Raw genomic sequence first — 14,333 nt, 5'->3', positions numbered from 1 at the left:
CACCAGATTTTTTCAAGTGCGCTCCAGGCTAGTGTGCACAAGATTGCTTGTAGTGCACACCAGATTGTTTCTAGTGTGCACCACATAGTCTAGTGCACACCAGATTGTTTCAAGTGCGCACCATATAGTCTAATACGCACCTGATTGTTTCTAGGCCATACCAGATTGTTTTTAGTACGCCAGATTGTTTTTAGTGCACACCACATAGTCTAGGACGCACCACATTTTTGTGTGCGCAGTACATTTTTTTTGTGCGTACCAGATTGTTTCTAGTGTACACCACAGTCTAGTGCGCACCAAATTGTTTCTAGTGTGCACCACATAGTCTAGTGCGAACCACATAGTGTAGTGCGCACCTGATTGTTTGAAGTGCGCACCAGATCATTTCTAGTGTGTGACACAGTTTCTAGTGTGCACCAGATTGTTTTTAGTGCGCAACACAGTCTACTGCACACCAGATTTTTTTTGTGCGTACCATATATTTTTTTGTGCGCACCAGATTGTTCCTAGTGCGCACCACAAGTTTAGTGTGAACGACAGTGTGTAGTGCGCACCAGTCCAATGTGCACCAGATTGTTTGTAATGCACACCAGATTGTTTTTCATGCGCAGCAGATTGTTCCTAGTGCGCACCAGTCTCGTGCGCACCAGATTGTTTCTAGTGCGCACCACAGTCAAGTGCGCACCAGATGGTTTCTAGTGTGCACCACAGTCTAGTGCACACCAGATTGTTTTTAATGCGCAGCAGATTGTTTCAAGTGCGCACCAGATTTTTTCTAGTGCACTCCAGCCTAGTGTGCACCAGCTTGTTTTTAGTGCACACCAGATTGTTTCTAGTGTGCACCACATAGTCTAGTGCACACCAGATTGTTTCAAGTGCGCACCACATAGTCTAGTGTGCACCAGATTGTTTCTAGTACGCACCACATAGTCTAATGCGCACCAGATTGTTTGTAATGCACACCAGTTTGTAGTGCGCACCAGATTGTTTCTAGGCCACACCAGATTGTTTTAGCGCGCACCAGATTGTTGTTAGTGCACACGACATAGTCTAGCGCGCACCAGATTTTTTTTGTGTGCAATAGATTTTTTTTGTGCGCACCAGATTGTTTCTAGTGTGCACCACATAGTTTAGTGCGAACCAGATTATTTCTAGTGCGCACCAGATTGGTTTTAGTGCGCACCACATAGTATATTGCGCACCATATTTTTTGTGCGCACCAGATTGTTTTTAGTGTGCTTCACATTGTCTAGTGCGCATCAGATTGTTTGTAGTGCGCACCACATAGTCTAGTGCGCATCAGATTGTTTCTAGTGCGCACCAGATTGTTTGTAGTGCGCACCACATAGTGTAGTGCGCATCAGAATTTTTTTGTGCGCACCATATTTTTTTTTGTATGTACCAGATTGTTTCGAGTGTGCTCTAGATTGTTTTTAGTGCGCACCACATCGTTTGTGGTATGCAACAGTTTAAATTTATTTGATTTCTGTCGATGTCCCTTTAGGGACTCCGTAGGAATGGCACTAATTTGCGCCTTTTCACTTTACGCAGTCAGCTCTAGTCCCCACTAACCGATGTAACTGAGGGATCCATGTACTTACCTACTACCGTAATTTTCGGACTATAAACCGCTACTTTTTTCCCTCATTTTGAATCCTGTGGCTTATAGTCCAGTGCGGCCTATTTGTTGATTTATTTGGGTTAATAGGTAACACTTTGACAACGGTGTCATAAGACTGCCATAAAACCGTCATAATTATGACATGATTATGACACTATTATGGCCGTTAATGAATGCTTATGACAGATGTCATTAAGTATCATCTGGCAAATTATGTCACCAACACTCCATATATGTCCAGCTCGGATCTTTTGATTCTATTCAAAAGTGAGATCATTTGCCGGATGACACAAAATGACATCTGTCATGATGTCATTAATGCTCATGGCAGTGTCATTTCATAACTATGATGGTCTTTTATGGTGCCACTGTCAAATAAAGTTTTACCAAATACCAGAGCTAGCAATTTATGAAACAACTGGAAGAGTAACTGAAGAAATAATTAGCGCAGAACATGGATTTGGATTATTATTTAATATTTGTAGCACTGCAATGCATGCTAGGAGGCACGTTGGACGACAACAGTGTTGACAGCAGGTGGCAGCAGAGGATGACTGTCTCCCCCAAGGGAGCAGTGATGGCCAAATGAGGCTTCATTAAGCAATGAAGCTTTGCAGCCAATTAGGTTCAAAGCTTTATGGTGGCTCATTTGGTCTTAGGACAGTCTTATGATACCGCTGTCAAATAAAGTGTTACCGGTTAATATATTTTGGTGTAAATATCCCATAATACAGTGAGGTCAGCTGTGGCTTATTGTCCAGTGTGGCTTATCTATGAACAAATGCTGCTTTCGTGTCAAATTTGTTGGGTGGCGGCTTATAGTCAGGTGCACCTTATAGTCCAGAAATTACGCTACTTACCTGAAACGTTTTTAAACAATTCTGTGCTTCTATGCAAGGACACTACTTTTGACACATCTGATGTTTTTCTTTGTTGGGCTGGGGTTCAGACTTCCTATTCGTCCAGGGCTCAGAAGTCATCTTCAAAGTTGCCCTGTGCCTCCTGAGCAGCCACCAGGGGGAGATAGTAGAGTGTGACAGCTTTGAAAGCATTGTGGATTACCTGAAAACGACGCTTCCCAGCCTCACTCAGGCTCAGATGGAACAGACCATTGCCAAGGTGAGGACATCTTGTGTATTAGCTATTAATATAAGTAACCATAAAATCTTTATTAAGTGTATTTTCTGTAACCTTCCTTTTCGTCACGCAACTGTTAATAGAAATTTTAAACCGTAAAAACAACAAAGCACTTCAGTTACAGTAATTCATTCACTAATGAAATCAGTTTTTCCCTACTTGATTACAAGTATACTAATGCAATACAACGGTTAAGTCTAATAAGGTTTAATATTCATCAGTTGTAATTAGAGGTGTGCGAAATTTCCGATTCTTAGATTATTCGCGATTCGGCCTTGGAAGATTTGAGAACGATTCACAAACATCCAAATTCCGATTATTGAAATATGTCAATTAAAGCTGAAGTAAAACACACTCAGCGCGCCGCGCGGTCTTCGGGACGCAATTAGGAACGGAGCGAGAGTAGCTAAACGTCATGCTTGTCATTACACGGCCCCTCGGGTAATGCCAATGCTCAACTCACGGCTCTAGCTCAACTCATGCCGCGAGATAAAAAAAAAAAAACAACAACATACCTGATTGCTGCCGAATGCTGCTACAAAGTACGTCCACAATACATAATGTTAAGGTAGATATCATATTGAAGGGGAAAAGATATCGTCATCGCACACACCATATAATTGTTTGCATTAGTCTAACACATATAGTCTAACACATACATATGGTACAGGTTCTCGTAGGCACCGTCTAACTGTTTGCATTACTCTAACACACGTAATATAATTAATCAGGAAATAGTATCATTTTCATATTTACGGTAGGACTACACTACTAATATAAAATAAATAGCACACCATAGTTTAATGAGAGGAAATAGAAGAGATACACAATGCCGTCTTATTACAAGATTGACGCACCAACTCTTGCAATCAGCTCTCCCAGCAAACTCAAGGACAAAGCTCTTTGTCCTAAAACAAGTACAGCAAGCCCGGACTGCAAAGTTGATAGCGGGCGTCCCAATCCGCGCACGAACCTAAGCCGCCCAAAACCGGCCACCGAGGGGAAGACCCAAAAGCAACGCCCAGACACACCTTCGGACATACCTTAAGCACGCCCCGCATCATCACGGACTTTAAAAAGACTGGACACTGAGATAACACAAATTTTTGCTGCTCGTAAACATGTAGCCTTGTTTCCAGAATTGTCCCTCCGTCGTCTGTTTTTGCCTTGTTTTTACCATTGTCGACGAATAAATTGTCAACCTGTTTTCGGTGAGTGTTCTTCAAGCTTTTAAAACATGGAGTCAGTACAAAGGGTTAAAATAACAGGACACGCGAAGTTCTGCCTTCCCGGTCGGCGCGCGCCGAGGCAGCGTCGGCCGAGCGGCACTTGTTTTGGTTGGTGCTGTTCCCGGGTGCGTCTGGGCCGGGGGGGCGAATTTCAACAATATTTATATAGGACTAGATGTAGAATAGACTCTGTGGCGATAGCAGCACATGTAGAGAAAGCTAGATGTGGGCGTTAGTAAACAGCCGCCATCTTAAAGCAGTAGACTTGCCTGCAAGGCTGTTGTAGCGAACCTTCCAAGCGAACCTAATTAACTTTTTATCTAAAATACTCCTAAATCGGTAAAATATTGACTTGAATCTATCTTTAAAATAGTTTTAAAACTTTCACATGTCGAAAGTAGACAAAAGGGAAAGTATGGAATAACAGGAGCAATTTTAACAACTTTAACGGTTGATTGACAACATTAAATTGATTGAATGTAGTTTAAAGCTGCTGATACAGAATGGGGATTTGAGTATATTATTTATTGTTTTTAACTGTTAACCTGCGAGGCTTTTGTTTTGTTTTGTGTTTTTTACAGTTTTTGTAACTAATGTACAAAACATTAGCAGCTAATGGGGGGTGGGGGGTCATCAATAATCGATTTATAATCGAATCGTAGCCTCTGAATCGTAATCGAATCGTTAGGTGCCCAAAGATTCCCACCTCTAGTTGTAATGTAAAAACAATTTAATATTCTATTAAGGCTGTTTTACTTTTCAGATGTTGTTTCAACAACAACAAAAAGAGGCTAAATTAAAAGCAAATCCTGTAATGTTTGCTCAACTGAGCCTATTAAATTCCTATAACCCAAAGCTGACGATTCAAACATACAGTTGATAAATTTCTGGCTAACTGCCATTGAATGTACTGTCGAGTATCTGACACTGTATCACATTTCTGGTTGCCAGGTGACAGAGATGGACATCTCCAAGCAGCTGCACACGTACGAGGTGGAGTACCACGTACTACAGGATGAGGTGGCCGAAGGCGGCCCCGCGCCAGACGACTCGGAGCGCCTGGACAAGATGGAGAAGACAAACGCTCAGCTCAAAAAACAAAACATGGAGCTGCTAGAAAAACTTCAGGTAGGCGACACTAGTCAAGAGTTTGTGGTTTTGTCTGGTAAGGTGTAATGTCTCAGAATTCCTGCAGATGGCAGTGCAGGAAAAGTAAGAAGCTTGAATGTTCCAAACCTAAAGCTGTGTTATAATCATAATTATACAGAATAATGCTGTTGTTGTGTTTTACTTACAACATGAACAAGTTCTTGTTCTTCTTTTTAAACATTGAGGCTCATGAAAAAACGACAATAAACTAACCACTTTAGCCTGCTGGAAAACTAGGGTTGTCATCGTTTGAAATTGAACGATTCCGGTTCCACGTTTCGATTCCGGTTCCGAACGATTCTAGATTCAGATTTTTTTAAGAGGCAGGGTAAAAAAAAAAAAAAAGCAGGGTAAAAAAATCTATAGTTTAAAAATGTATTAGTTTATATTAATGCCTTCTCGATTTGTTAAGGTTATATATATTTTAGGGCTGTCAAACGATTAAAATTTTTAATCGAGGTAATTACAGCTTAAAAATTAATTAATCATAATTAATCGCAATTCAAACCATCGATAAAATATGACATATTTTTCTGTAAATTATTGTTGGAATGGAAAGATAAGACACAAGACGGATATATACATACGGTACAAAAGTACTGTATTTGTTTATTGTAACAATAAATCAACAAGATGGCATTAACATTATTAACATTCTCTTAAAGCGATCTATGGAGAGAAAGACTTGTAGTTCTTAAAAGATAAATGTTAGTACAAGTTATAGAAATTTAAAATTAAACCCCTCTTAATTTTTTCGTTTTATTAAAATTTGTAAAATTTTCAATCAAAAAATAAACTAGTAGCTCGCCATTGTTGATGTCAATAATTACACCATGCTCACTCATGGTACTACTAACCCATAGAATCAGTTGGACCCAAACGCTAGCAGAGGGCGCCAAACACCAAAAATCAAGTTACAAGCGGACATTGCAATGTGCTGTTATTTTAGTCTGTTTGAGCGGGGCATGTGCGTGAATTGCGTCAAATATTTTAACGTGATTAATTTAACAAATTAATTACGACCAGTTAACGCGATAATTTTGACAGCCTTAATATATTTAAAATTTATTATTATTATTATTATATATTTGAATTATAAATTCATTATCATTCTTACTATTTATTAATACAAATATTATGAAATTTATGAATTATATGAACTTCTCACAGGGTTATTTTTAACCTGTATATAAATATCAGTCTTTGAACTCGAATGTGATGAAGTTTCTTTCCAGAGGAGCGCACTTTCACAAAGACGTTTATTTATTATTATTATTATAAATATTTAGCTACATAAACATGTCGTCGGTTCTGCCCTTCCAATTTGAACATGAGCGGAAAAGTGATGAGACAGCAAGCAGACAACAATAACATAGAGATTGCGTAAAAAGGTTTATTGACACACACAAAAAAACACAGATTACAAAAAGGTTCCATGACAGTAGGTTGGGATCAATTGCAGAAAAAAAAAAACGGATGGAATACCACGATAAGAGGCAGACAATTGGAAGAAAAAAACAAGGCAATGATTCAACTAGCAACAAAGCGATGCACAAACTGTCAAATGGCAGCAAGTCATTATCTCGGCAAGCCGCCTAGGATCGGTCTAAAGGCACTGCTAATGAGCTGGAATTGGATGCAGGTACAATGTTGGGAACTCATCCTACATCTCTGTAACAAAACGATCTGACCTGCAGCAGAATGTGACAAAATCATGCCAGCCGTCATACTAGCTTTGCTTGCTAGCAAGCAGCTATTCTCCCAGTCCAACCCAACCGCATCATCTCCGCCAGTGTGGATTGCGCTCGTGAAACATGGGGTTAAATATTATACATTTTTTAAATCAATGGCAACAATATGTGTCTTTAATAAAGAACAATTGTGGCTTATTAGAGCCTATGAGTTTTTAAGTCTGAGGTTCCCTTTAAGACTTTTAAAGACTAAAGACTTTTTTTGGATGGCGGCCAGTCCAGTGTGTACACCAACTCTTCTTCTTAGTCAGCTGGGATGGTTTCTAGGAGTGCGGCGGTTTGCGGTTCAAAGCCGAACCATACGGTTCGCCCTGTACAGTTCAATACGCCTTTATGAACCGCGCCTTTTCGGTTTTGCAATTCATTTATTCCGAACGCTTGTGGAATGAATTGGTCGAGCTCTGTGTGCGACGTGAAGCACAGCTGTGGAGAAATTCCTGCCCCGCCGCAAGTAAATGTCCGATCGCTGTCAAGCACCTGTGTAATAGAAGCCGAGTAACGCCCTCTCTCGCTTACGAGCGAATTGAAAGTGAAACAAGAAAGAAAACAAAAAGTTATGGCGAGCGGAGGAGTGGAGAGACCGAATTTTGAGGAAGCACTGGCTTCTTTCAAATCTGCGGTGTGGCAACATTTCGGTTTCCCTGTGAACTACAATGCGGTGGGAGAGAAAATAGGAGGGAGAGAAAATATTGAGAAAAAAAAACAACAACAATTTGCAAGCATTGCTCAGTGCTTGTTCCCTATGCTATAGGCAACACTTTTATAACATGACTCCGGCACCTCAGCCGGCATCACCCACAGATATCACTTTCTCAGAGCAAGACAACCCCGGAGATGACACCAGTGAAAACACACGGCGGGCTTCGTTAATCTATTTGCAACGCTTGACCCGTGTTACATTGTTCCCTCGCGGACATATTTCTCCAACAACGTATTCCCCGACATTTATGAAAGGGCACGCAAAGCCATCGAAGATGAGTTCGCTAAAGCAGTGACCACTGATAGTTGGACGTCCCGTGCTACAGAGTGCTACTACCTAACTGTGACGGTCCACTATAATTCATACCTGTCAAGTTGTACGGTCTCGGCGTAATTTGTACAAGTGAGCACTGATTTTTAAATGTGTACGCCGTACGTTACGTTCAAAATCTGCACGTTTTTCGTGAATTACGTTTTTTTTTTTTTTCCTCCGTTCGTTAATACGTTGGTTAAATGACGCGAGAAAAGTCAGAGACACGGAGAGGGAAGAGTGTTTGTTGTGACGCTGTGGCAAACGCGATGCTAGGCTAGGTGGCTCCAATATTTCCTGACTGTAGCCTGCAACCTACGCCTAGATATCTCATGCATATAGAACTACGGTACATGCGAAATGACAGACTCGGTAGCGTTAGTAAACAGCCGCCATTTTAGAGCAGTAAACTTCTCAGAAAGGCTCTGTTGTAGTGAACCTTCCTAGTGAACCTAAGTAACTTTTTATCTAAAATACTCCTAAATCGGCAAAATCTTGACTTGAGTCAATCTTTAAAGGATGAAACAGTTTTAAAAATTTTCACATGTCAAAACTAGACAGAAGGGAACTAATGCAAAAACAGGAGCAATTTTATCAACTTTAACGGTTGATTCAGAACATTATATGACCTCCAAACACTACTATGTTTTTTTGTTGAAAAAAATGAAAAGTAAAAAAAACCATGAAAGGTAACACCAGTTACTTTGCCAAGTAACTTCTTTACTACTGTGTGTGTATTTCAGTAGTCAGTCACTAAACCAGCCAATGAGCTAAGAGGCATTTTAACACTCGAACATTTTTACATTTTAAGTGTTTATTTCATTTTCTTAAAAGCAAAATAAAGGCAGTTTAAAAAAAAAAAAGCAAAATGCAAACCGAAACCGAACCGAAACCGTGATCCCAAAACCGAGGTTCAAACCGAACCGTGGGCTGACTGAACCGTTGCACCCGTAATAGTTTCCAATTCACTCACAACCCAACTAAGGATAAGAATTTAGAAAAATGTTGGATGGCAGCAAATTTTCAATCACATTATACCACTGTTGTGTTTTAACCAGGCGGCCCGGCAGAAGATCCAAACCCTGGAAACTAACGTGGAGAACTTCCTGTCCCGCGAAAGCAAAATGAAGCACATGATCCGCACGCTGGAGCAGGAAAGGGCGGCGCAACAGAAGACTATCGAGCGCATGCGCTCGTGCCTCCCGCCTGACGCTTTTGGCAATGTAGAGATGACCCACATCAAGTCGGCGTCGTCGTCACCCGACGCGAAAACCAAAGCTGGTGCCAAGAAGCCTTAATTTTGCAGGGGTCCATTTCCGGTACTTGCTACACTACTGTTCCTCTTAGCTTCCACTGACAACAATTCATTCAATTGACTTAAAATGCGAGGACTTACTACGAACGCTCATTTTTCGGTGCCATTGACGGCGCTGGACGTCCAATCCATTCGGACTGGGAGTTGGTAAATGATCGCCAGTGAGTTACTAAGTTACCATATTTGGCGACAAATAAAGTGGACCGGCCCGCATGAGATATAAGGCAAGGCAAATTTATTTGTGCAGCACAATTCAACACAAGATCATTGAAAGTGCTTTACAACACGTGAAGATACACAAACAGAGATAAAATGATTCGTTAGTTAATTTTTAACAGCGTGCAGGGGTGCCCAAGTCCGGTTCTCAAGAGCCCCTATCCAGCTTGTTTTCCCATGTCTCCCTCCTTTAACACACCTGAGTCAAATGATCAGCTAATCAGCATGAGCCTGATAACAATCCTGATTATTTGATTCAGGTGCGTTGGAGGAGGGAGACACAGAAAACTAGGCCTGCATGCAGGACTGAACTCGGACGGCACGCAGGTCAGGGTGGTGGCAGATTGTTCACCTCTCATCATCTAATGAGAATCTAACATTCTCAAAACTTGCCTCTTTTTGGGGGATTAGAAATACATTCACACACCTAGGAGAAAAATAACCCCATTAAAGAGGGTCCTACGAAAAAGGCACTTCTGGCCTGTGTAGCCACGCCCTTATTTAAAACCAAAATTAATCTTCTAACTGGGCCAATTCGACCAAGTGTGCCAAATTTTGTGGTGCTTTGAGCTGTCTTAAGTCCCTGAAGAAATCTACTTCCTTTAATGGCGAACAAAGGGTCGTCACGGCAACAGACAGAGACATGTGGACATGGGCCTTAAAATGTCGTATTACGAAAGGTCTTGTAACTACAATGAAAAACCTGAAAAGAAATGGACATGTATAAGTAAAATGAGTCAATTTCTGTTGCCACTAGTTGGCGCTGCAGAGTTGCTGCAAATGACCCCTACAGGACCCTTTAGTACATTAGTATGTTTCATCAGGCAACTGAACACAAGTTTTAAGACTCCCCTGATGCAGGTTTGAGGTCAATTGATTTTATTCCTCATGGAGGAAGGGCCTTTCTCTTTAAGAAAAAAAAAAGTGTTTCTATTTCCCAGCATGGGGCGCCAGGCCTAATGGGTAAATATTTCAATGCAGTCGTGTTCAGGCTGGGATACACCTCATACATGCCAGGTATGAAAAAGACTGAACCTTGTATCAGGGAGTTATTAATCATTTACTGAATTTGCTGTGTTGCCAAAAAAATGGCCAACTTTGGCACCCCGCCCAGATCAGGCCCGTGAATGAAAACCCACCATTTTGATAACTTAAAATCTCATATGTCTCATGAACAGTCTCATCAATTTTGAGATGGATCCAACCAACTCCCTATGTACCAGTGTCTCAGATAGGCACCCTGTAAGTGGATATAACTTTCACATTCAAGCCAAAATACCCAATTTCCTGTTGGTTTTTGAACATGACACTTTTTGGAGCAGTTTTTCACAAGGTATCGACTCCCCAAATTTCATCCCTATCTGTTGAAAAAACCTAATAGGAGAGGCGTTTTTTAAAAAATCCTTTCTGACGCAACTAGTTGGCGTTGTAGGGTTGATGCAAATGACCCCTAAACGACCCTTCAAGGTATGACTCTCAGCAAGCACGGGAAGTTTGGTGCAGATATGTTGTATATGTGCAAGTTACGACTGTTCAAAATTTGTGGTGAGACAAAATGGCGACGGTCTTTTTCACTTTCCTTTTTGGACCCCTCTGCTTCAATGAAACATCAGTAACCCTTTTTCATCAGGCACCTGAACACAAGTCTTAAGACTCCCCTGTTGCAGGTTTGAAGTCAATTGATTTTTTTCCCCGTGGAGGAGAAGCCCGTCTCGTAAAAAAAAAAAAAAAAAAAAAAAAAGGCGTTTCCATTTCCCAGCAGGGGGCGCCAGGCCAAATAGGTAATATTTTAATGCAGTTGTGTTCAGACTGGGATACCTCATGCCAGATATGAAAAGACAGAAACTTGGGTCAGGGGAGTTATTAGTCATTTATTGAATTTGGCGTGTTGGCCAAAAAATTGCCAACTTTGGCACCGCGCCCAGGTCAGAATGAATGAAAACCCACCATTTTGATAACTTAAGGTCTCATATGTCTCATGGGCAGCCTCACCAATTTTGAGGAGGATCCACCTACCTCCCTAGGTGCCAATGTCTCAGATATGCACCCTGTAACTAAAACACCCGATTTCCTGCTGGGTTTGGAATACGGGTGCAAGAGACTTTTTGGAGCAGTTTTGCACAAGGTATCGACCCCCCAATTTTCATTTGTCTACATTGAAAAACCCAATAGGAGAGACCTTTTAGAAAAATTCAAGGGGACGCCATTGAGCCATTTTATTACGTTTTTTTTTCCGCAAGGCTGCAAAATTATTGAAATGTACACAACGCCGCATGTATGTGCAAATTTTGGTGAGTTTTTGAGCATGTTAAGGCCTCCAAATTGGCCATTTCCATTTGCCCTGGAAATAAATTAGTCATAATAATGATAAACATTTGCAGAACAATAGGGCTCTCGCACCACTCGGTGTTCGGGCCCTAACAAGCTGGATAGCGGCTCTCGAGGACTGGATTTGGGCACCCCGGTGTACTGTAATTCTCCAATTTTAACTTAGTTTAAGTTTCATTGCCCCACAACTGCCAACAGATGGCAGCGATGCACCATTTTAGATATGAGATCAGCCCAGTTTGAAAGGTTTCTGGGATGACAAAGCCATGTTCCATTGATTTTCAGTTGAGAACAGAAAAATGTACAATCAAACTATTTTTTTCCCCAATGAAAGCAGAGATTCCATTCTTTCATTTGGTAGAATTGGTGTATATACCATATATTCCTAGGACACAATATGTGTATACATCTTTAACAATCAGTCAAACTGCTTTTAAATATCTGGCATTGAAAATGGTTGCCAGTGAATGAGACAACTGTACAAAGCGTTTTTTTTTTTTGGGGGGGGGGGGGGGGGGGGGGGGGGGGGTCACATTATAGCGTTGCACTGCAAATTTTTCGTCCAAAATGTATGGCATGTCAGCGCAGCCTATTTTTGTCATATGTTTTACAAAAAATACACAAAGCAAAAAGGACATCCACAGTCCATTTAGACTTGTCCCCAATCTGATCACGTCATTTTTAGAACTTTCAGAATCGAGGTGAAAAAGATCAGGTTCCTAAAATGTATCTATTTTTAAACATGAAATCATTGGCTGCAATTGACAGCGATAGAAGGCCAATCCTTTTTCGATCGAATGATCGCTGCCAGCCCTCTGAGTCATTTTGGATTGGACGTCTATCGCCTTCAACGGCAGTGAAACACGATCGCTAGATGCTAACCATCCCAGTTCAAATAAATTTCCATTGTGGTCAATGGCAGTGAATGAGTAAAGCCCTACAAGCAACAAAATAATCCAGAGGTATAATTTACCGATGTCCGATCATGAATTTTTAACTGATAACCGGCATCCTGATATTGTCTAAATCCAAAAATCCAATACCGATATCGGTCTTGGATTTAACAGTGCAGCTAATTGTATTTTTATGCTCCACTGGATGCTTTAATAATGATAAATGTTACAACTACAAGGTTTTGCAAATAAGTATTATGTGAAAAATAAAAGAACTTCAACTGAAGTTATGGGGAAAAAGTGCCTATGATGCACCACTATATCTTTAAAGGCAACATACATATTGGCCCAAAACTGATGTCGATTTTATCCGATACAATTTTCTTGTCAGGGAACCTATCGATTTCTCCAATTTTTATTCAGTGATGTTTTTTTTGGGATGCTAAATACATTTGGCCTACGCTTCGATCATAATGTCAAAAAAGCAAGGGTCCTTTTCATTTGCCATGAAAAAAGAATAATTCAAGAAACCTAACCCTAAACCTTACCGCAAAAAAAAAAAAAAAAAACGCCCCGCACAGGTCAGGCCCATTTGATATCTGCAAATTTAAGTGAGTTTTCGAGCATGTCCAGAACTTCAAATTGGCCATCTTCATTTACCCTGAAGAAGCCCTAACCCTAATCCCCAAATAAGCCCAACTTTGGTACTCCGCCCAGGTCAGGCCCGTGAATGAAAACTCACCATTTTGATAACATCTCATATGTCTCATGAAGAGTCTCACCAATTTTGAGGAGGATCCAACTAACTGCCTCGGCGCAATGGTCTCAATCGTGCACCCTGGTTTTTGTCAAAAATGGCATATTTTTCAATATTCAATCTAAAATACCCGATTTCTTTTTGTGTTTGGAATATGGGTGCAAGAGACTTTTTGAAGCATTTTGGCCCAAGGTTTCGACTCCCCAAATTTCATCGCTGTACGTTGAAAAAACCTAAATGGAGAGGCCTTTTTAAAAAAATCCAGGGGGCATTTTTTGACAACGTTGCCAAATCGAAATTTTCGCGAATCCGCATGTTTGTGCAAATTTTGGTGAGTGTTGGAGCATGTTCAGACCTCCAAATGGGCCATTTTCATTTGCCAAATTATCGAAATTTTCGCGAATCTGCATGTTTGTGCAAATTTTGGTGAGTTTTTGAGCATGTTAAGACCTCCAAATGGGCCATATTCATTTGCCATGAAGAAAGACTAATAATAATACTTTGCAGAACAATAGGGCCTTTGCACCATGTTCTGTCATTTCTGGATTTTTTTTTAGATGGTAAGCACCTACCATCAATATTTCAAACACGCCCATCATTTCTAAGTGGGAGAACTTGCAAAATGCCAGGATGTTCAAATACCTATTTTCCTCACTATGTTTTTGATAGTATTACAAATAGAATAGACAAATCAAGCCGAAGAAAAAGCATACGTTTTGTGTACATCAAGGTTTGAACGTGTGTCTTAATAGGACTTTAGAAGGGTCCACGGTCCACTTTTTGAAGCTCCCTCTTCGACAAGCCATTGTACAGGCCTACAAGTACTGGATGTAGCATCTACTGGTGTGGAAAATCAATAAGCACAACATCCATCTCTTTTTGAGTGCATTGTTTTTCTTTAGTAACACGCTCAAATCTTGTGTGAATG

General features: G+C 40.7%; 1 protein-coding gene across 6 annotated transcripts in view; it reads left to right on the top strand.

Annotated features, from left to right (window-relative positions):
- Positions 1-12,250, top strand: part of tbc1d4 (TBC1 domain family, member 4) — a 94,805-nt gene extending 82,555 nt beyond the window's left edge. For all 6 annotated transcript variants that reach the window (XM_057852083.1, XM_057852082.1, XM_057852084.1 and 3 more), the window contains 3 exons: positions 2,571-2,740; positions 4,939-5,115; positions 8,955-12,250. In XM_057852083.1, the coding sequence (XP_057708066.1) occupies positions 2,571-2,740; positions 4,939-5,115; positions 8,955-9,194 (587 nt within the window). In that variant the 3' untranslated portion in view covers positions 9,195-12,250. The remainder of the gene's footprint in view (positions 1-2,570; positions 2,741-4,938; positions 5,116-8,954) is intronic.
- Positions 12,251-14,333: the final 2,083 nt, after the last annotated feature.

This window comes from Corythoichthys intestinalis, chromosome 12, assembly GCF_030265065.1.
Source record: "Corythoichthys intestinalis isolate RoL2023-P3 chromosome 12, ASM3026506v1, whole genome shotgun sequence".
NCBI classification, from domain to species: Eukaryota; Metazoa; Chordata; class Actinopteri; order Syngnathiformes; family Syngnathidae; genus Corythoichthys; species Corythoichthys intestinalis.
This window is presented reverse-complemented; position numbering and strand designations above follow the sequence as displayed.